General features: G+C 30.9%; 1 protein-coding gene across 1 annotated transcript in view; it reads left to right on the top strand.

Annotated features, from left to right (window-relative positions):
* The first annotated feature begins 11,996 nt into the window (after window positions 1-11,996).
* U4-U6-60K (U4-U6 small nuclear riboprotein factor 60K) overlaps window positions 11,997-23,882 on the top strand; it is a 32,848-nt gene continuing 20,962 nt past the window's right edge. Inside the window, exons 1-8 of the mRNA XM_076458761.1 lie at window positions 11,997-12,150; window positions 13,951-14,161; window positions 14,471-14,544; window positions 17,085-17,157; window positions 17,554-17,678; window positions 19,342-19,421; window positions 21,243-21,333; window positions 23,083-23,177. Coding sequence (XP_076314876.1) covers window positions 13,963-14,161; window positions 14,471-14,544; window positions 17,085-17,157; window positions 17,554-17,678; window positions 19,342-19,421; window positions 21,243-21,333; window positions 23,083-23,177 — 737 coding nt within the window. The 5' untranslated portion in view covers window positions 11,997-12,150; window positions 13,951-13,962. The remainder of the gene's footprint in view (window positions 12,151-13,950; window positions 14,162-14,470; window positions 14,545-17,084; window positions 17,158-17,553; window positions 17,679-19,341; window positions 19,422-21,242; window positions 21,334-23,082; window positions 23,178-23,882) is intronic.

Below are 23,882 nucleotides of genomic sequence, written 5' to 3'. Positions count from 1 at the left end.
CAATTGGCTTTGCAAGTTAATTTTTTTATGTAAAGTTATTAATATAATGTCACAAACTGTACTTTTCTGTCTGTAGTTCTTTAGTTATGTTAGCATGGCCCAGTGGTCAGCATGTCAGTATGTAAATCTGTGAGACCATCAGTCACATTCTGTTACCAAACAAAAAACAATGTTACTTTCTCTGCTTAGTCTATCAGTTTATTAGTGAAAGTTAGAGTCTGAATATCCAAAAACGAAACCCTTGTAGTTAATTCTATCAAATACTTTGAGATAATGTTGAACCCAATGAAAATATTCCTAAAAGTTGTTATAGTTGGACATAAGGAGTAGAAATTTGATGGTACTGGCTGAAATCTGAAAATTTATTCCATAGTCTACATCTTAATTTCCTTACCAATTCAGTTTTCAGACTGTACAAAAAATAGGTTTAAAAGCTACAGGTTACTCTACCTACCACTTTATTATCTAAAAAAGTAAAAAATTACTTAGGTCTTTTAGGAACACTTTTTGTTAAAATTTCATAGATACATTTATATCTAAATACATATTAGGAATAAAAATTAATAAATAAATAAAGTAGGAAGTATAAATGCCTGAAATTATTTTTAAATGTTAAACCCATCATCATTGGTTAGTGTTAACATCTATTGTGTTTTGTATAATTGAGCCAAAGCTTAAACATTTTGTAAAAAATATTTAATCTTCAGTCCTATTTCAACACTTGAAACTGTGATCACTGTGTTGCAATGTTTCCCTTCTGCAAGAATAACTTGTCTTATATATAGGTGTTTTTTTGTTAATTTTTTTCTTCAGTTGCTATTGAGAGCTGGTTGGTGTCACAGCTAGATTTTTTGGGATCACTGCTAATTAATTCAATGTACTCAATAAAATTATGGTTGAAAGATTAGGGAAAAAACAGCCTTTGTACTCTATATAATTATAAAAGAACTTTTATTTTAACCAATTTTTTACCTTTGCATCTTCTTCAGGGTTAGTGCATACACATTTTTGATATTACAGTATTTTTTAAATTATAAAACTGCTTATAATGTTCTATATGTCAAGTCTGTTGTAATGTGCATTGAAAAACAGAAAATTACAAGCAGTTTTATACTTTCACAGATATTCTAATATCAAATGGAAGAAGCTATCAAGGCAAATATTGTGTTAAAATGAAAAGTTCTTTTGTAACTATTTGATTGTTTTTCTATTTTTTTTATCAAACTGAAAAAAATTATATTTGTTTTATGTGTGTTTTACATGTCTCAAGTTGTATTTTTTAAGCACAGCATAGCTATATAAGTTATACGTTAGGTATTTTTTGTCTTTTGACGGGTGAATGAAAAAAGTACTAGTCACCTGTTAGAAATTAGAAGTTTCTTTTAGTCACATTAATGTGTATTACACTATTTGCTAATTATTAATCTGTTTATTCTTTGTCACATTGATTTTCACTACCTTGATGCAACGTTTTTAAAGTATAATTGATGAAGTATTCAAGGTTTAGTAAACCTGATACTAATTAGTATAGTGATATTTTATCTTTATATGTGCTTATACATAATAAAGGTTAGCAACCAACAATAGTTCATAAAATAGAGGTAAAGCATTGAACTAAAACAGTACCAAATTAAGTGATAAATAAAGCAAGTTTGATTAATTTAGTCTATCGTTTTGTCATTTTACTTGTGATATCATTTTGTTTTTATAATTTTAATTTGCTGTGCAGTTGCTACCTTGTTATGAATCATTCATTTTGTAAATGCATCTTTGTTGTTTCTATTTATTTAATGTGAAATATGTCCTGTATAGAATAGTATTAATATATTTGTGTAACTAAAGTTTGCTTACCTGACAATAAGTAATCAAATATAGATTTTTCATAACAGGAGGTCTTTTTAATTGTGAAACGTGAAATATTGCATAACAATTTATTTTACCTCTAACTAAGTTACTATTTATGTACCTCATATTAAAGAACTAAACTTTTAATCATATGCCACAATTAATATAATTTCTTACTTGCAATATAATTTGTCTTTAAAAGGCCATCTTGTGTTTTGTCCCTTAATAGGGAATAATGCTTAAAGAGAATATTGTCCATTCTGTTGAAAGGTTTAAAGTATTAAACATACCTCTATAAAACTTGTTGCTATTATCCTGGCTAATTGACAAAATGTAAATCTAATTCTTTTCATTGATATCTCTATTTCCTCATTGTTTAATGGTTCCTTTTGCAGCTTGCAAAATTACTTTTGTTTTGCAATATTATGGATTACAGACAATTTTATTTAACCTAATGATAAAATTCTGACATATCTGTCTACATGTATTTCTCCAAAACTTTTATTACTGGTTATACATTCCATTGTTGGGGTTAAGCATGGATAATGGTTAGCATGTCTAGACTGTGAATCCAAGTATTCATGATCACATCCTGTTGCCAAATACAATTTACATTTTGGAATCATGTGCATGCAGTATATAGATGTGACAATCAGTTTGACCAGACAAGAGTAGTCCAAGAGTTGATGGTGTTACTGTTGATTCGCTACCTTTCTAGCTTTTAACCTGGTGAAATATCTTTAAAAAATCCTTACTTTGTAAATCTGTAGAATATTATTGAAAAAATCATTGTTCTTATGAAGTTTAACACTTTAATTAACGTTGTTTTTTCTTATAAAATGATTTTTAAACTGTATATAATCCAAGTTTCTTTTTATATATTTTATTTCAATTTTTTTCCAGTCAATGTCTATAATCAGAAGATTATCAAAAGTTGGCATACTTGTGTAAAATTATTTATAGGTGACATTTGCTCAGGTACCTTAATTTATATTTATATATATATTTAGCATTCTAATGCTGCTTTTGTGTGATTTTTTTCTACAAACATTTGATCTTTGAGTACTCTCTCTTTTTTTTATATTTTAGATTATTTCCAATGTTGTTTGCTAAAATCAATGAAACTTACATGAAATAAAAGTTGCATATTTATGAGATTTAAAGTGCTGCTGTCTTTTTATTAAAGTAGTTTATTTTGTAATTAACACTTGTGAAATAATTCGTGTTTAATTTAGTTGTCGTGTACAATCTTTTACTTGATAGTCAAAGAGCATTTTTGGTCCTGAAAAAAAAAATAACCATGAAAAGTGTAGATTATAAATTATGTAGACACTTTAGTAAGAGTGTAACAGAATTTTAAAAATTAACTGAATAGAGCATTCATTTCTAATATATATTTTTATAGGAAATAATAGTGTGGAATATTCATAAAATTTTCTCACTTAATACAAAAGAGCAGCAGTTGTGTCAATTGTCATGTGAAAGAGTAAGCCTATAATTATATTTGTCTTATGGTGTGAATGCCTTTTAGAAGCTGCCAAAGCATGGTTATAATTAAACGTACTTGTAATAAGACGTTATATTAGACATATTATGTATTTAACTACATTCTCTAGCCCATCAGGGAGTTTCAAGAAATATTTTTAGCTTCTCTTTGCCCCTCTCATGATGGTGATATGGGCTGTATGTAAAGTTTTATCATTTTAAGCTTATTTGGAAATGATTACGTTAATATGGCAGATTTGAAGATGCCTGAAGGAGGCAAGTGAACCTTCAATTAGTAATTGGAGTAGACCTATTGGCAGGTGTAACAAATTTACTGATATCTTAAAAAGTCAAGAACATGGAAGATTTAGTATATTCTTTATTAATCCACTCTTATAGAGGGGATTAACAAAAATACATCATAGATACAAGACATCTCATAAAAATGACTGTACATATGTGTATAGTAAAAAGAGATAAATAATAGTAGTTACTTGTAGTACATATTTCAGAAAAATGAAGAATAAGTAAGAACCAAAAATATTTTTTTCTCACTGTAATATTTGGAAGTAAAAATACTGTTTGACTCCCATTTGTAAACTTTCCTTGAATATGTTTAACAGTTCAGTTGTGTAGATAATGAAAATTTAAAATCGCCTTTTACGAATCAAATAATTTAAAGTTGTACTGACTTTCTTAATGTAACAATCATAAATGTAGTAAACATTGTGAACAATTACTCAGTGATGAACAAATACATTGTATCATTCTGGTACTAAATATAATGTAATAGATGGAGTCAATCAAATGTGAATTTGTATCTAAAAAGAGGAAGGTGATGGCTGCTGCAAAAATATACACTTTGTAACAGAAGAAATCAGGTAACACAGTGCATATGAAAGTGCAAATATGTTTTATGAAGAGAAAAAGCTAGAACCCAGTAAAAATTCTCATTAATTTCCCAAAGTTTCTCCTTACAGTTATTATCAAGAAGTAGACACCCTATGAAGCACAAACCAATCTTAACAGAAAAAAAACAACTGATGTAATTTAAAATAACAGTGCATTCTCGTGTATTTTTTGACATGCAATAACTTTATTAACAATGAAAAGGTAACATTAATAAATGTTTTTGTTTACTAAGGATCATAATGTAGGCAAACTAATATGTACAATTATGAAGGGAGTTTTTCTATATTAAAATACTTTATTTTTATATGTGAGGCTTTCGGTCCTCTTACTTGAACCTTCATCAAGCAATTTAAAATGGGTTTCTGAGTAATATACATAACAATAACTGACAACTAGTATTAAAGTAATCAACATCATAGAAATTATGGTGCATATAGAAAATAAATCAATTACTGCATTATTTAAACATAAGGAAAATGTAGTTAGAATTGCCATTTAGAAATAAATATAATAATGAAGAAGAAAATGTTTATTTAAAACCAAAAACAAAAGACATAAATATTCAATCCTAATAAATATGTGCACAGAAACAGTAACTGTAGTTAAAACAGCATATGTACATTATTACAAAAGATATTAAGTAAAAGGTGCTAAAATGTTCATATACACATGCATATATATACATAAATACACCATTTCAAGAAGTAATCCTCTATCCCTTTTTATTGAGATTTCTCAGAACTATTGAGAAGAGACCCATTATACTATGCTGCTCAGATAAAGCAATAAAATTTGATAAAACTACAAGTAAAGATAAAAAGTTTTCAACTGAACCAAAGTCGAATCTAAGGATTAACATGGAAATTGCCCTATATGTGTAATTAACAAAGTTTATGGTGGACATGAAGCTATTCTAAAGTACCATGTGTTGGTTTCCATGGTTAAATCAAAGTACCAGGAAAAGAAACAAATTCAGTCAAATATAAAACAAAATAATTTTTCTGAACTGTCTTTAATTAATGATTTTATCTGGCAAAAGAAACGACTTTAGATGTTGAAAACTGGAATAAAAATATTATACCTATAAACTTAAAACAGTTTAAAACTAAAGTAATATATATTACCAGATATCAGCTTCTTACACCTCACAGATAAAGATCTATTGGTTATCGCATTTGAAGTAACTATCACTTTTACCCTCTTAGAGCAATTGGCTGCTGAAATTAGTTTCCTAGTCCATGTTGACCTATTCTGATGTTCAAAACCTTTCTGTCCAATGCTTTAACAATAAGTCAGCTATGGATCATGCCAAATTATCAAACAGTCGATAAACCAAGACCCACTTCATGAAGAAGTTGATGGCAATGTATATATTCTGATAACCTTGTTCAGTACCCAGGAATGAACCAGTAATATCCTCTGTAGAGGAGATTCAACGAATTCTGCTGTACTTTATTCAGTTTTGGCTGGTTCTTTCTCTGCATACTTTGAGAGAATCACTATCATAATACAGCATACTTCCTGCATGCTACACTTGTCTCATTTTGATATCATTCTCTTACCTGGGAAATATCCTGGTTGCAAGCTATTATTAAGTGTTTCCTCTGAATGTTTGTTGAGATACAGAAATAAAAAATGCAATTTAATCCTGGAATATACTAAAAATTAAAAAGTCTTAGTCCAAATTTTGCCAGTGATAATTTCTGAAGCATGGGATATAAGTTAACATAATGAATGAAACTGTGTAGAATGAACAACTGCCTGTTGTGGAGATACACAAGTTAGCATAGTTTGGTGACTTCTTGATTACACTACCATCAGTACTGAGCATAGTTTTAGAGATTAATCCTAGTATTACCAAAGTTATTCATGCAGCAGCACAAGATGATCTGTATAAATTACTATTAATACAGTACTTTATGATGTACAATGGTAACATTGGTAGGTATTTCAAAAATCTTCTTCATTACTTTCTCGTAATCTAGCTGTGGAATTGGGAATTATGGTATTTTGTATTACATAATAATTTTTACATTTGGTAGCTGACTCCTGACAGCAAATCTGAAGGGAGAACATATTTGGTTATGAGAATTCAAACTCAAGAACTTCAAATTCTGAGTCAAATGCCATGACTAATAGGCTATGTATGGTCACTAATATATGTGCACATAAACAAATATATGTGTTTTGTTTCATATATGTGTATGAACGTTACATAAAATCATTCAAGAGTGTTGTATAACATGAATGAATCAATCACACAAAGAACACAAGAATAAACAGCAGGAAATTGAGATGAAAGATTTAATCTTGGCATTAAAAATTAATGAATATGAAATTAACTGTGACAACTAACCTGGAAAGTGTTATTTGAAAATGAAGTGTATCTGTTATTTTCATTAATTCTGGTAAAAAGATGTTTTAATTTTGGCATTGGAACATTCAACAGCTATTGAATTTTCATTCAAGAGATCAAAGTAGCTACAAGGCTCGCACTACTACTGAAAGATAGTAGAACCAGTTTCACCAAGTATTCTAGATTGTTGATTGGTGAAAAAAAAAAACTAGGCTATCTATGCTAAAGAACCATTAAAAGTCAGAAAATTGTGTTTTTTTTATAAAATGTAGAAGTAAATAGAGTCAAAACTAAAGTTTCCAAAATTCAAATAGAATTGAAAAGTCCAATGGATCATAAAAATTTAAAAACACAATCAAGTTGGACAGTGTCAACACCATTGATAACACTGTCCATCATCGAGGGTAAACTAGTAGCAAATAAATGTCTAAATGTTGCTGCCTCTTATGGTCGTAACAATGGCACAATAGTTAAACATGGGCTAGTGTGACTTGAGTGTCACGAAGGTCACACATTGGTGGATCAGCCTCAGATAAAAGAAAATGATGAGTTAAAATTTATACCCAATACATATCCTAGCAAGGACAGCTTCCTCATTCTGATTCCTACAGAAACAAGGTGGCCAAAAAGCAACAGAAGATATGATCTGGAAACGATTGTTATGACATTGCTATTCTAAGTCGACTGCAAGGTGGCATGAAGCTAAGCCTTAAATATAGGACAGTAGTCCATATATGAATAGGCACAGTCATGATGGCACCAGAGTAAATGATCTTAGCTGCAGTGTTAGCAAACTCACTCCCACAAATACTAATGTAGCCAGGTATCCAGAAAAACGGATGGAAACAGAAGATAAAGGAAAATAGGCCAGTACTTTTTGAATATCATTGAGAAGATGGTGAGAATGTAAGTGAAGTGATTCCAGAACCAGTAGAAAGCTAAGAGAGTCAGTTTAAATGGTAAATCAGTATACTGCATAGTTTCTATGTGATCAAGGGCAAAATAAAAATAGCATATACCTCAGCAGTGAATACAGAAACTGTAAAGGGGATCTTAGGAGCAACCACTGAGTCAAAACAAACCATGCAGAGCCTACAGTGTCACCTTATTTCAAATCATTTTTATGCTCCCGTTCTTACAAATGGTTTGAAAGATGTTCTGCAAATACAAGACAGCACTTCTATCAGGAACATCTGTCCTCTTCAGATGACTTAAAGAAAGATCACAAGTGAGGATGGTAATAACTAACAAGCCATGTCAAAATGGGCTGATAATTGGAGACAGTAACATTATACAATGACAGATCCAATTCAGCCAGCTACACCTGGATGCACAGGCCAAAAGGACGAATAGTAGACTGTCTTTGCTAAAAGAGCATAGCCCACTAAGAAAGTAATACACAATTATAGGTAGAATAATGTGGTAAGGATCAAAGCTTGGTAGCATACTGCAGAGAAAGTTGCAGAGTGTAGAGGTGTGTAGGACTCTGTGCCATCATAAAAGGAAGTTGTCTAGCGATAATATTGATCTTGACATGTAAATGGCACTTAAGATTCACCCCTGAAGGACTCCAAGTTTCTTTGCAAAAGAACAGGAAGAGGTCATACTTATATGAACTTGAAATTGCATGTTGTGTAAAAATAATGAATACAAATGGGCAAATGAACATGCAACTCATAAGAATGGAGGTCCTACAAAGTGCCATACCTCTATGTAGTGTCATAAGCCCACTCAAAATTACAGAAGACAGAAAGTCTTCCTTGAATGATGTTTCAAGTCACATTAGGTGGTTTACAGTGGACTGCTGTTGACAGAACTCACATTGAATAAGTGAGAGGAGGTTGGTTGATTCAAGGAACCAAACAAGATAAGCATTAACCATTCTGTTTAAGACCTTATAAAGACAGGTCCCACATCAGTATAAGAGTGATAGTTGTGAACTTAATTTAAGATTCCTTTTGTCTTTGATGCCTGAGCTGTCAAGCATGTTCATGGGCCCCTAGAAAGCAATATAGTTGAAAAGAGTTGGATACCTATAAAAAGTATCTCAGGCCCATTTCTGAGCCTTCCAGCCAGCTCGCAGGCTGAAGATCAACATGAATGAGGATACCATGGAAAACATGTCAAGGTTTGGGTAGAGAACAAACAACTGGTTGAATGATGCAATCAATTACTGTTTTCACATAGTTATTAATAGATGGAAAATTAAGGACAGCAGGATCGAGTTCTGAGAGAGAGGGGTGAAGGAGAACCAGTCAGTCTTGCCCAACTTCTACCATGGCACTCAAATCAGGTGGCATCAACCACAGCCAATCTCTTTCAAAATGTTAGGATAATTATCACTGTTGTGTGAGTCATTGTCAACTCTCCAAGAAAAACAAGAAGAAAATAGATGGGAACAGACAAACAAACTAATAGCAGTAAAAGACTGACTAGGTGCATGAAAATATGTAAAGGAACCAGCATTGAAGAGAGATGGATTGTGATACGAGAGCATACTCTCCACTGAATGATCCCTCCCATCAATATCAGCACCACTCCAAAGGGGTTTGTGTCCATTAAAGCCTCTCAAGATGTAAAAGGGAGAAAGCAGCTGTTCTATGAGAACATCAAGGTCTAATTGATTGTAAGCCTCTCCAGAAGACAGGTAGAAGGGACAAACAGAGATGGTATGACCAAAGGACATATGGACAGCTACAGCCTTTAAGATTGTATTCAGTGACTCAGACAAGGTGGATACGTTTTGGTCAACTAGCAATGCCACCCCTTTATTAACTCCTTCATCACACAACCTGTCATTTTGATATAAGGAAAACTGCCAAGAGGTGACAGTATTGGCAGATTTCAGGAATGTTTCCTGTAAGAAGAAACATACAGGATGATAGGAATTGATCTTAAATGGCTTATAAAGAGTAGTTCAAAAGGTATTTCGGTTAGATTGTGTTAAAATATTCCTAAGTTGGTGAAATTATCAGTAGCAAATGAAATTCAGAGACAGTAACTTAGGTATCGTAACAAATTTTTGCACACAGTGTTTTATTTGGTTATGATAGAAAATTTTAAGTCATAGTAATTGAAATATTTTAAATAAGTAAACATTTACTAGATATTTTCTTAACATTCTTTCATTACAAGACACAATATGTACGCATGAATGTGTAGGCTTAATGAATTAAGAGGAGACAGAAAGTAACACTGATGTAATGAAACTTTGTAATTCCTACTAGAAACTAGTATGCAACTTGTAAATGGGAGGTCTCTAAGTAAAAACAATAGAATCACTGGCAAAAAGTAATATTTGAAGATGTTGTTTAGGTGTTGGGTTACAGGTTGCAGTCTCATCCACTGTTCCTTCTTACTGGATCAGGTGCTGTCTAAATAACAGTAAGATGGCAGGAAGAAGAATTAAGATGGGCTAGAAAATATGTTGTGTGTTCCAATTGTCTAGTAGGGGCAAAAAGGAGTAGCATAACCACAGAGAATTGGTCAAATAGAGACCTGTAGAATGGTAGATCAGAAATTCCTTGGGTTTGGGGGATATATGTTCCATGTATAATGTAGGGAGAGAGTACATGCACAACCTAGAGATATTTTCCTTTTTCAATGCCTACAATCATAGTCAGATGCGTAACAGTGTTTTAAGACCCACTTTAGCTATGCATTTGACTGATGAAACTTGACTAACCTTACATTTGAATCTGGACTTTTCTATTGTCAAAAAATGATATTTTAGATTGTATGTATAGTAATCTATGTGCATATATACATATTTAGGTGTGTTGAGCTAAGAATTCTTTTATGGTAGGTTTCTGTGACTTATTGGCGATAAAATCGATGATAAATGAGTAGTACGTACTCCATTTGTTTTAAAATAATATGTTTTAAACAAGTTAAATGTATGTATAAAAATTCTTTAAACAATGTATATCAGAGTTATATCTTAAATACTATATACTTCTCTTCCTCTTGTTAAAAGTCCACTTAGGTTAATTCTACTGCTTGAGAATTCAGTTGAAAAACTTAAATATTTTTTCTCTATTTTCATGAGATTAGAGTCGGTGTATAATTCTCTTACTCTGGCTCGTGAATTACCGCAGTAGTTTGTTTGTTTTGTTTTGAATTTTGCGCAAAGTTACTGGAGGGCTAGCCCCCCCCCCTAAATTTAGCAGTGTAAGGCCAGAGGGAGGCAGTTAGTCATCACCACCCACCGCCAAGTCTTGGGTTACTCTTTGACCAACGAATGCTGGGATTGACCGTAACATTATAATGCCTTTACGGCTGAAAGGGCGAGCATGTTTGATGTGAAAGGGATTCAAAACCACGACCCTCGAATTACGAGATGAGTGCCTTAACCACCTAGTCATACCGGGCTATATATATATATATATAGAGAGAGAGTTTTTTATATTAGTTCAGTTGATTGTATTATGTGCCGTAATTGGTATATTTTAGTTGCAGGATCACTTTCTTATGGTCAACTATGATTCTTTACTAAAGGGTTGTTCAGTCCATGTGGCGATGGGACATCTGTGTGTTCTTAGGAACAATAAAAAGTAAACATAATAACTGACCATGTTGTGAGTTAAATATTCAATGGTTTTAAATTTAAATCTAATTATTGACTTAATAATTAGTTTTGAAACAGAAAAAAGGAAAGTGTTATATCCAGGCATGTGATATATTTTCTACTTAATTTTAGTGATACAGATATTTTTTAAATTTTTAATTTAATTTGTTTCTACGCAGTTTTGGATTAACTATATGATTCAGAAAATGCTTAAATTACCTTGTTTTAGTTACTTTTGTCTTCTATAGTAGGTTAAATAAATATTTCAGACAATAAAAATAACTTATTTTCTTACAGTTTTTTACTACTTTATGGTATTAATAATATTTTTAATAACGAGGTTGAAATTATAAGTAAAAACTATGTAAATAATAATTATATTTTCTCACGATTCTGTGTTGTTTTATAATATTCTTGACATGCAAATTATAACGTTATACCTACTTTTACGTATTTATTTTTTAAGGTTCAATACAACATAAATGTTTATTGGTTTGGTTTGTTTGAATTTCGCGCAAAGCTATGCGAGGGCTGTCTGCGAGGCCCGGCATGACCAAGTGGGTTAAGGCATTCGACTTAATCTGAGGGTTGCGAGTTTGAATTCCCCTCGCACTAAATATGCACGCCCTTTCAACTAGTCATCACCACCCACCGCCAACTCTTGAGCTACTCTTTTACCAACAAATAGTGGGATTAACCGTGATATTATAACGCCCCCACGGCTGAAAGAGCAAGCATGTTTGGTGCGACGGGGATTTGAACCCGCGACCCTCAGATTACGAGTCGAGCTGGCCATGCCGGGCCGGTATAAATGTTTATGCTAAAATAAAGTAACTACTTATTTTTAATTGAACGTTAAAGTTGATAGAGGGCTCTAGTAAAGGGTAGCGGCATTGTTCAATTGTACGAGTGCTAAGCCTACCTGTGTTATTAATGTTGTACAAACTAAGTACTGGATATATCAATTTTTTTTAGACTTAATTAAGTAAGGATTTTGTGTTGTTTTTGTTTTTACACTTTTGTAGGCAGTTTACTTATTGTACAACTTTTTATTTCCTTTTTTAATTAAACCTTGTTCTTCTGAAAAGTGTTTAGTTGAATCTGTAACACTGTCGCTGACTACAGCCACTAAGCGACGCTCACAGTTTCATTATATGATTTAATTTTAAGTTTCAAAGTTTCATCTTTAGTTACTTTTAAATATAAGTGTTAAACTTTTCAACTTCCCCTATGACAAATTTGAATGTGTTAGGTTCAGTCGAACAATTTAAATTTACTTATAAATTAGACTCGAGTTCTTAGACAGTCGGGAGCAAAATTAACATAATGATGTACAGATAACAACTGAACAAGGAAAGGTTTGACAATCCAAGGTAGTTCCTATTCAACCACTGTTGAGAGAAAGTGAAAGGTTAAGCGGACTTTGTTTTAGAAATTATCCACCCCGACTTTTAAACTCTTGTATAGTACTGGGTCTCTATACTGTTAAAAAAATCAAACTACTGAACTAAGGCCTATCCTGTGTTCTTCAAATCTGCATCTTGTGTCCTGTCGTCTTATTTTCTTAATAATATTGTGCAAAGAAATCAAAATCCTTGTTCTGTCAAAATCGTCAATAATCATGTAAACATTTCTAAGATTAAACTTATTCCCCCCATTTCTATTTCACAAATAATTCAATAAATTATAACTGGTCCCCATAAGATAACTATTCCACCCTGGGAAATAGAGTCATCCTAATAGCTCTCCTCTAAGTCAAGTCCTTTCAATAAGTCAGTATCCTTTCTTGGGTAAGAAAACCAAAACTGCTCACACAATATAAAACGTGTGGCCTATATTAGTGATTTCATCATAAAGAGATAATTTCCTTGACTTTTAATCAGTATGTCTATAAATACAACTTAAAATTTTGTTAGCTGTACTACTGACAGAAGAGTACAGTTCTGGTAGCTTAACTTTTTATTATTACATGGGTTATATATAGCACAGGCCATTTAATCAGTTTTTAACCCTGGTTATACATGCACATTGGAGATATCTGGCACACACCTGAGTGGGAATTGTTTTACTTGCTATATATTTTGTGTTTAAATGCCAAATAAATACTTTGTAAATGACTGAATTTTTTCTAGCATTAGCTTGATCTCAGTCTGGGAGATGTTAAATGACTTATCCACTACTGTGCCAAGATTAATTTCTTCAGTAATGCTATTGAATGAGTTCTCATTTATCCCAAACTTGATTTCTTTGTGCTATATTTTGAATAGGACTAGAGAAACCAAGTTAAAATTTGGAAAAAGACATGCTAAGCTTCAATTCAGACACTTTTATTTCTTTAACATGATTATTAGCTAATTGAATAAGTTGCCATTGGCTGTTGTATAAACTGGAATTTAACAGGAAAAAAACAATGACTTCCTGTAGAATAAAGGGTTTGTTTAAATTTTTCATGGGTGTGTTGGTGTTCAGAGAAAACTTGGATCTGAAGCAATTTAAGCATCTAGCCTGTAAACAAAATCAAAGTTGTTTTAAAATATAGATACTGACTGGGTTGAGGAACAAATTATGAGTTTCAAATGAAGTTCATGGAGTGTTTTTACAATATGATGATCCAACAGTTACATATGCTCAAAACAATATTGTAATACATGTATAAGTTTTTTGCTTGCTTACGTTATTTTTACTCGTTATTGAAAATATTTTTCTTGGTCTTAAGTTTAATGAAATCTAGTATTTGAGAACTTTCAATCTGTAATAAATATTTTTTCTTTCTGAACTTCACCAGCATTGATTAAAAATGTCAGATGATGAGGAAGGAACATTTGTGAAGAAACAGAAGATTCTACATTATGGCAGTCTGGAGGAGAAAGAACGTGAAAAGCTTTTGGAGAAAGAAAAAAAGTCAAGTGATGGAGAAGAAGAGAAGAGTGATCCTGAAGAAGCAGATGATAGCAACAAACCAGCTGTTGAAGCTAGCAACATTAATATTTCTGAAGGTTAGATATAGAAAAAGTTTAACTAAATGTACATCTGAAATCCTTTGTTATCAACTAATTTCACAAAAAGAGATACAAAGCTTGTAACAGTTTTTTTGCAGAGATACAAAATAAAATTTATCTTAAGCTTATTTCTAAGTTTTGTGTTTAATTTTCGTTTGTAAGTCCGTTTAAGTTGTAGGTGAAAAGTGTATGAAGTTAGTGGAATTAAAATTTTATTTAAAATAAAATAAAATTTAAAATAATGTCTGTAACATTTCTAGCTAACCTTAAAAATCTATGAGGCTGTATATTGATTTGTTTTTTTAGAATACATGGACATTGAAGCAGAAGTCAATAAAGAAAAGCAGGCACTCTTGGAAGAGTTTGAAAGAAGGAAAAAGGTACTAAGCTGAGCTCACTACTCCTACATCCCTTCATCTTATTTGGGAAAGATGTTTTATTTGTGAATGAGTTTTGCTTATTAGTATCATGTTTTAATGTACTAAACATTCAAGTTTTAACATTGCTAACTGCTATAAAGGCCAAGCAGTGATTACTAACTTAGTGCTTGCTCATTTTCATTGGTGTGCTGGCTGTAACAACCCATCCATCCCTGTCCACCAAATACATTTTTTATATGTGAAATATTTGCATAATTAAATGCAATATTTGAGAGGCAAAATTTACTAGTGTTAATATACTGGGGTATCTAAAAATAACAGACTAGTAAAATTGTAATATATACATTCAGGCTTGTAACATAATAAGGTATGCAGTTATGTCAAGCTCAACTACTCGTACATATGTAATTTCACTTTACATATAATAAATATGACATACAATTATTAACTTCAACAGTGCTTTTTTATTCACAGTTTTCGAATGAGTTCTGATGATCTAAGTCTATATATATATATACACACACACACACACACACACACACACACACACACACACACACACATATATATATATACATATCTGTATGGTAAACATAAAATGTAGCATTGAGTATTGAGTGAAAATCCAAGAGTTTGTACCAATAGGCATTAACTTGTGTAGAGAACAGATACCTCACAATAAGTTAAAGGTAGTTCTTTTATATATGTAACCAGTGGCTTTTTGGCTCTTTACTACCAAGTTCATTCTCCATCTTTTGTTTTTTCATAGCTACATTCTGTGATGCATTGTTTTCCAGTTGTCTCATTCTCACTTAGTATTGACGTAGACCTATGATTACTACTTTCACCTCACTTGTATGGAAGAGGTTAACTTCATATGACTGAGTTGTGTTGGATTTAAAAAAAAAGCTTCTCGTGTGGAATTGTCAGTTTTTTTATTTTAACTTTACTTTTTCATGGCCTAGCATATATATGTATATCCATGTTTTAGTCTCTGTTATTTTTCTTAGGACCCACTATTTTGAATTTTATCCAGTACTGTCCATGAATCAGTTGCAAATATTATTTTCTTGACACTGTCTACTTTCAGCAATCCAGAAGAGAACTTGATTTATGGTTTTCATCTCTATTAATGTGATACTTGTGGAATCTTTATACTCCATCAGTATTTTGCAGAGTATTGTTTTTCCATGAGATAATAAATTCCCAACCAACTCTGTTGCTATATTTGGTGTAGGAACTGTCAGTGACTATGATGACAGGTGACTATCCACTTACTTGGTGCTGACAGCATTTTGCTTTACTTCTGACCAACCTCTGTATTTTCTTCTAGCCTTATATCTATGGATGCCAGTGGTAACAAATATTTATTCTACATGGAGAGATAATTGAGATTTGATGACAATGATTTATCTAGTCATGGCTATATAGAATGTGTCCATCCTTGAATGTCTTTTTAGGCACCTTTTTTTGTATTTCCCTATTTCATTGGTGCCTGCATGATGGTTAGGAAGTTTAATGTATCAATAGAAATGGGCAGCAGCATAATAATAGAATGTATTGTCTTTATACTGCAGGTATTAATGAAAATTTGCACCTGTAAGTATGTTGGAGCTGTGCAAAATTGTTGAGGCTTGCAAGGTGTAATAGGATTATGATAAGAGTGATAAAGCACATTCTGTGACCAGTTTTAAAACAGTTTTTTTGCATCTTCTCAGTTTTATCCACAAGTGTAGCACTTTTATGTTTGTAATTATTGTACATTTAATATATGAGAATGAAATGTTTATAAATAACTTCTAAATACTTGAGTTTATCTCATAATATGTTATACAAGTTTGATGGATATGGAATATCTATGATTATTCTTACATTGTTATTAATAAACTAAAAAAAAATCATTTAAATGTCCTAGTAACAAATGGTGCCTCCATGCTATATAAAGGTTAAAGTATTTTTGTAGGTGTGGAAAAAGAAGAGACAAATTTATAATTTATTTATTTATTTTTATCTTGCCCATTTAAAAAAAAAAATTGTGTAATATGTTTATGTAAATATTCAAATGTTAGTGATCGAATATTGTTTTATTTTGACATATGCAAAATTTACTCTCTTTTTATTTATTAAAGCTGATAATTATTTAATGGTATTTCTTTCTTTTAACTGAAAAGGATAATACAGTAATCCTAACAGATAGTTATGGTATATCTTTGAAATTATACAAAAGAAAAATATTTTGTATTCATATGACAGTGTTTAACATGTGCAAGGTCATATAATTTTTAAGAGTGTACAGAGCTAAGTCTGAGAGACTATATAAGAAGTATTTTTAGAAAGACACTTCATGTTAATATTTTTCAAAAAGCAGAGAAAGTATTGTAAAATAATATTTATGAATTATTTTATATATGTATATCATTACATGAAAAAGGTTACTTGTATTTTAAAGGAGGTTGTGATAATATAGTGTTTTAAGTAAAATGAAAAGTAAATAAAAAGGTGTTATTTATTCATTAAATACAGATATTGTGGATTTTCAGGCAAGACAGATCAATGTATCAACTGATGATGCTGAAGTCAAAGCAACATTAAGACAGCTGGATGAGCCCATTTGTGAGTAATGAACAAAACTTAAGACACACATAACAGTTATAATTACATGTTTGTTTTATTATTAGATTTAAACAATTAAAGAAGTGTTAAAATAGGAAGAAAAAATTTATGCAAAAACTTTGGCCTTGAAAACTGTTTTTAATACACACCTGTTATTCATTTTCTATAGACACCATCTGTTTATTAGTTTTGTGTTTTCCATTTTGAAAGATTTGGATTGAACATGAGGTAAACCATATATTTCAGAACCCTCAGTTGAGTTATCTCTATGAAAGCTAATTCAGGAGTGAACAGGAATTGAAAATCTTCAAAGTAAAAGGGTGTTTACAGAATTTAAAGTTGAAGGATTCTCTTTGTTTTCCAACAACTTGTAAACTTTTCACAATTTTTTATTAGGCTTATTTGGAGAAGGACCTGCAGATAGACGAGAGCGTTTAAGACAGCTTCTCGCCAAGTTAGGAGAGGATGCTGTCAAGAAGAAGAAAGAGGAGGATCAGAAACAAGAAGAAAAGGAGAAGGAGGTATATGTTTAGTTTTGTTTTCATTACTTTGTGAAGTTTTGTTTAAAGAAATGTTGTTTTAAAGTTGGAAACGTACGGAGTTAGAATACTTTTAAAAAATTATGTAATTATTTTTTCTTACTTTATAAACCCTAAAATTAGACTGTTAATTTGATAGAGTTGATTGTAGTTTATTAAAAATGCTTTTGAAATCTGCATATATAAATGTTAAAAAGGGAAATGGAATCTAATAAAAAGAATTATTACAGCCTGATTCCTAGGGTGAATGGAACTTTTTGCCTAAATAATTTTGTGTGTCCCAATTGCTGAGTGTTAGCCAAATGGCAATTTTATTTTGATATTTTAATTATTGTTTATGTTTAGACTTTAACAAAATAAGGTCAGTCATGTGTATCAGTATTTTAGCAAATTAAGTTCATAAATTAAAAGTTTAACATTTTAATTGACATCTTAATAAAAATGGACTTCATCAAATTCAACATCTGTGTGAATTTATGATACAATTAAATTCCTGTATGTAAGTTAGCTTTTGGTTAATAATTAATGTACCATTAGTAGCTTATTCTTAATAAGTTTAAGTAATTTTTAACTCAGAATTAAAAACATGGTAAGGACAATTCTGTGGAAAAGAATTACAATTCACAACACTTTTTTGGAATTCAGTTACAAATACAAAAGTCCCATGACTTGTGAGACAATATTTTGTATACATATGAGTTGCATTTAATTATGCAGCAAATAAAATATATTATTTAAAACTATCTTAGATACCACCCTAGTTTAACAGGAATGTGAAGCTTGTGGTACTAGGGGAAGAATGTTATAAGCAGGAATACATTGAAGTGGGATTACTTACCTATATGACTCACAGAATGGTATTATTAATGCCACACATTGTATGGACCTCATTTTATATTCTTTATTGCTGCCACATGTTGGTGCCATTAACCCTGCCTGTAGGCTAATGAATGATGATGCACACAACTGCCACACTGAACTGGTCATTGCATTCCTTGAAGAAGAGTGACTTGCACATTCAACAGACCTTAGTCCAATCAAGCACAATAATCTTGAAAGATGTAGCTCATCTAGTCAACTGGTTTTAAACACTAGATACACTGAAAACAGTGTACCTTTCAAAGAGGTGTTTGCATCACCTTGTGACCTAATCAACAATCTGATTTTTAAAATGCAGTGGTGATGCTTGGCTGCCCTTGCTACTGCTCATCACCATATTTTATATTTAAATGAAATTTAATGAACTTGTAAAGATGTAAAGCCAAATACTCATTTACAAAAATAACCTTAATGACATTTATTATGTATGAAAGATCCTAAGATTTATGATTTTCATAAAGAGTAACTAATGACAAGGAAGGGAGAGACTGACATTATATAATGAATGTTTATGTTGTGTCATAACTATTATAACTTCTTTCTATTTTGTAATTTGTTTTTGTAGTATACATTTGACATCAAAGGGCATACGTTATACAACTTTAAGGCAAATAGTAAATAATGAAAACCTTAATAGTTTTATCTGCCATGTTATTTTCTCACCAAATGAACCAGTACATACTCAGTCACTGATTATAGACAGTTTAATAAATTAGTTTATTCAGTCTTGCTTTTTGAATCAGTTTTATATATTGTGAATGTATAGGAAGAAACAACATGGTACCATGAAGGACCAGAGAGTTTGAAGGTTGCTCGGCTTTGGCTAGCAAAATATTCTGTGCCCAGGTAAGTACTGTCATAGTTTCTGATGTTGAAAGTATGGAGTATATTATTTAAAACTAGAAAATCTTTATCTTTGATTGTTAGATGCTGTGATATATAATTTTTCTAATCTTACTGAAACAAGTCAAATGAATATAACTACATAAAATTAGCAATAAAATTGAAAAAAATGAATAAACTAATGGTTTCTTACTTTGTTCAAACAAAGTCTGAATACATTCTACTTTGCTCAGAATTTTTTATAGTATAGTGAAGTCCTCATCATAGTTTCTTAAAGGGAAATATATTAAATATTTTTAATGGAATAAGATATTTGATAACTTTCAAGTGAACTTTGCTGAGAAAGTGTCATGTAAATATATCAGTTTCAAATAAACAGAATACCATTTGTATTTCATTTCTAAATATAATGTTTTTTTTTCTTTTTTTCATGATTATTACTGTTATATCCACTGGTTTAAAGCTGGAAAAATTAGCTAGAGTTATTTAAAGAGCTACAATAAGTTATCAAACATCAACGTTGTTGTTTTTTTACTGGTTTATACTTCTTAACATAGAATGTTACACATTTGTAAAAAGTTTGATTTAGCCATTAGAGCAATAAGTATTTGAACAGAATTGTCAACAGTTAATATTTGTTTTATAGTTTAATTTCACAGTGTGTCATTAAAATCTTAAAATGCATTAGGAAATTGTTTATTAAGAGGCTTTTATCTGTTTACAGGAAATAATATTTGGTTAATTTGCAAGTTATATTGTAAAAAATAATATTCTTTTTTTTTAAGTGAAAAAAACTTGTACATGAAAAGAGACTGAGATCAGGTGCAGGTTAATGGTTTTTGCTTGAAAATTATTTTGAATTGGTTGAATCAGTATTTTAACTAGCACAAAGAAAATTATTTGTTTTTGTTGGGATTTTTTAAAACTGTTTGATGGATTATCTTCACTTCCTTCTACAAGGATCTAATCCCTGTATAAGTACTCGAGCTTAGTGCTGAACTATATTAATAATGTCTCCTAATATCACACTGTATAAGATGTATTATGTATTTTACTTGTGGTAGTAAATTAGGCCTTGCATTAAGTTAAGTTGATTACAGTCTTGTTGAAATATTTTATTTTTTTTGGCTTCCTGTGACTTTATACCTGCTTTATGTAGATACATCATACTAGAAATATTAGTATATAATAAATTGTTATTTTACAATGATATATAGGAAACTTTATAATTTGTTTGTTAAGTGTTTTGCATTGTATTACTTTTTGTATTTGGAATAGTTTCAGTTTAGTATTAACTGCTAAGTGAGTGTACAGGTTAAATATATTTTGTCCATTTTCTTGGTAAAATAAGTTTAATTACAGCTTTTATCTATTTTTTGTCACTTTAATGATTTCATTTAAATTTAACTGTTTATACTTCTAGTACAACAGCTGTTGATGTAAAGTTCCACAGAACTTCATCTCAACCACTTGTATTTTATAATACACTAATTTCCATAACAAAGTGTTTTTTTTAATTTCAACAATTTTGCTTATAAAGGCATTAACCCCTTTGAAACTCTTTTGGTACACAAACATTTTTAAGCTGTGATGTAGGTTCCATTCTTGTATTTAAAGCCTTTATAACTATATATTGAAGTACATGCATCCATCTATGTGTTTTATACGTGTATAAAAATTGAAGTAACGTGTTTCATAGATAAATCTCAGACTACCTATTTAATTCACATAAATACTTTACCATAAAGATGTTTAAAATAGATGTAAGCATTCATAAAGTCAAATCTGATGTGCATTTGCTGTTAAAATATTATTTTACTTCAGAGCCAAAGAAAGATTACAGCAAGCTCATCTAGAGGCAGCTACAGATTCCCAGAAGAAAGCTTTGCGACAAGAATTATATAAAAAACTCAGGGTAATAATATTACATTAGAATGTAAATGTATAGTTTTATTGGATTTTGATGATAATAAACATAAAATTATATCATGGATGATGTGTACCACAAGCCAAAACATCCATAAATTATGATAGACTTGACTGACTAGTTCTGAAACATGGCTTGAAAGAGTGTTACGGTATATTTAATATTATTTTTGTTTCAGTATTAGAACAATTTAACACTAGTGTACCAGTAAGTAGCATTTTCAAAGTAGACAAATTTATGCACATATACAACTACAGTAATTGTCCCATTTATGTGAATATGATATAAAGTCATTAAGAAATTATGGAACATTATCAGAAATAAGTTGGTTGAACAGTGCACCTACTTATTATCCTGACACAGCACAAACCTGGTGCAGGTATTTTTCCAATCCTTGGGGTCAGATGTTAAGCCACCTCACCCTCTCTTCTGTTAGTTTCAGTTGGATGTTGTGTATTCTATTGGCCAGTATTGGATAATATTCCATGATTGTTTTTGTACCACACTTTCCAAAAATCCTTAAACCTGAGTGTTTTGTATTGGTTTATTTATTTTCTGTGTCTTTATGTTGGTTAGTTTAAGTTTAGTTGTCCTAAACTTAGTTTCCAGAAATGCATCCTCTCTTTATAACAGGCCTGGCATGGCCAAGCGCGTAAGGCGTGTGACTCGTAATCCGAGGGTCGCAGGTTCGCACCCGAGTCGTGCCAAACATGCTCGCCCTTCCAGCCGTGGGGGCGTTATAATGTGATGGTCAATCCCAATTTTCGTTGGTAAAAGAGTAGCCCAAGAGTTGGCGGTGGGTGGTGATGACTAGCTGCCTTCCCTCTAGTCTTACATTGCTAAATTACGGACGGCTAGCACAGATAGCCCTCGAGTAGCTTTGTGCGAAATTCCAAAACAAACTCTTTATAACATCAAGTCAATATGAAAATAGCAACTGATTTACAGTGATCCACCAAACTTTATATTTTTTTGGAAATCATCCCAGACAGAAGTGGAAAAGATACTGTATTTCCTGTTCATTTCATTATAATGTGATGAGCTATACAAGTGAGGTTTTACTGTGTCATTGTAAGTCCACATTTTATTTATTTTTTTTGCAAGATAGGCAGGTGGTTCTAGTTGGTCTTAGGTCACTTCATAGCTTTGCCTTTTCCTTAAATATTTTGGACACTTGCTTCAAAATATCATAAACTAGTTAACAATAAAATAACTTCGGTTAATAACTCTGAATAATAACATGCTGTCCTCTCCATTATTATTATTACTGACATGATATATTTAAAATTAGTTTGATTCAAGGTTATTACTTTTAAGTTACTTTTTTTTTTCTTGATTCAATTTTGTTTTAGTGACCATCTAGGTGTTCATAAGGTCATTAGTCTATTTTAGGTATATCCATCATCAGTCAAAGTATTTGTGCCTTTAAGCAGTGTTACATATCCAGTTGTATGTAAAAGCATATTTGACTGATTTAATACTTCATACATTGTATGAAACAATTTGAACACTTATGAAACAAATAAAGCTGTTATTTTTTAAATATTTAAAAGTATTTTTGATGTTTTCATAAGTTGTGTTTGTAATAATATTCATCAGTGCAAAACTTAGAAAACTTAGATATTGAGATTTCATTGAAATGAGATGTATTGTGGAAATTTATTGAGCAAATTGGTATATTTACATGATGTTAGTTTAAACGGGTTATTAATATGCAGTGTTTTAACATTATTTTAGACGTTAAACATCAACTGCAGTCAAATTGGTGATTCAAGACCAATTTCTTTCTGTCAGTTTAGTCCAAACTCGGAGATGCTCGTGACATCCTCATGGTAAAATGTTTATTACATAGTTTCTTAAATATTTTTTTAGGATTTTCTTATTGGAAAAAAAACCATTTAAGCAGTGTTTCAAAAATAGTGTTTTTTTTTCCTATAAATTATTAAAACTGTAGAAGTTTCTAAAGTTAGACTTCAAGATTTTCAGTGAAATACTTTTACCAACCATGAAAATAATGCTTTAATACCTTTGTACTTGTTAATTCTGTAGATTGGTGCAAATGAAAACAGTGCTAATTTGATTTATTAATTTTATCTGTGCTATTTTAGCATACCCAACAATTATTCTTAAAGTTTTATATTACTTGGTTATTAATGGTTTATTATGGTTTGCACCTCAACAGTATGAGTAACATAATACATTTCCTCAGAAGCAGTTTTTCACATTTTTGTTTTGTCAACTTGTAGCTTTCAGAGTTTCCACAGTTTCAGCAGAAAAAAATAAATAATAGAAATTCCAGATGTTTTCTAAATATTTTCATGAATTCCAAGAATCATTTCATAGTTTTTCATAGACTTTTCAGCATGAAGTTGGTGATCAGTAATTATAACTTTGTATTTAAAGCTTAAAATGTTAATGATTAGTATTTGTTATAGTAGATTTAGCACAATTTTTTGTATTTCAACAAATGATTTTCTAACATCACCCTCCCATGTTTTAATACAGATTTTGTTGGGTATCACTGATCCTAGAACATA

Source organism: Tachypleus tridentatus, chromosome 1 (assembly GCF_004210375.1).
Source record: "Tachypleus tridentatus isolate NWPU-2018 chromosome 1, ASM421037v1, whole genome shotgun sequence".
NCBI classification, from domain to species: Eukaryota; Metazoa; Arthropoda; class Merostomata; order Xiphosura; family Limulidae; genus Tachypleus; species Tachypleus tridentatus.
The sequence above is the reverse complement of the archived record's forward strand: the minus strand, read 5'-3'. Positions and strand labels throughout refer to the sequence as shown.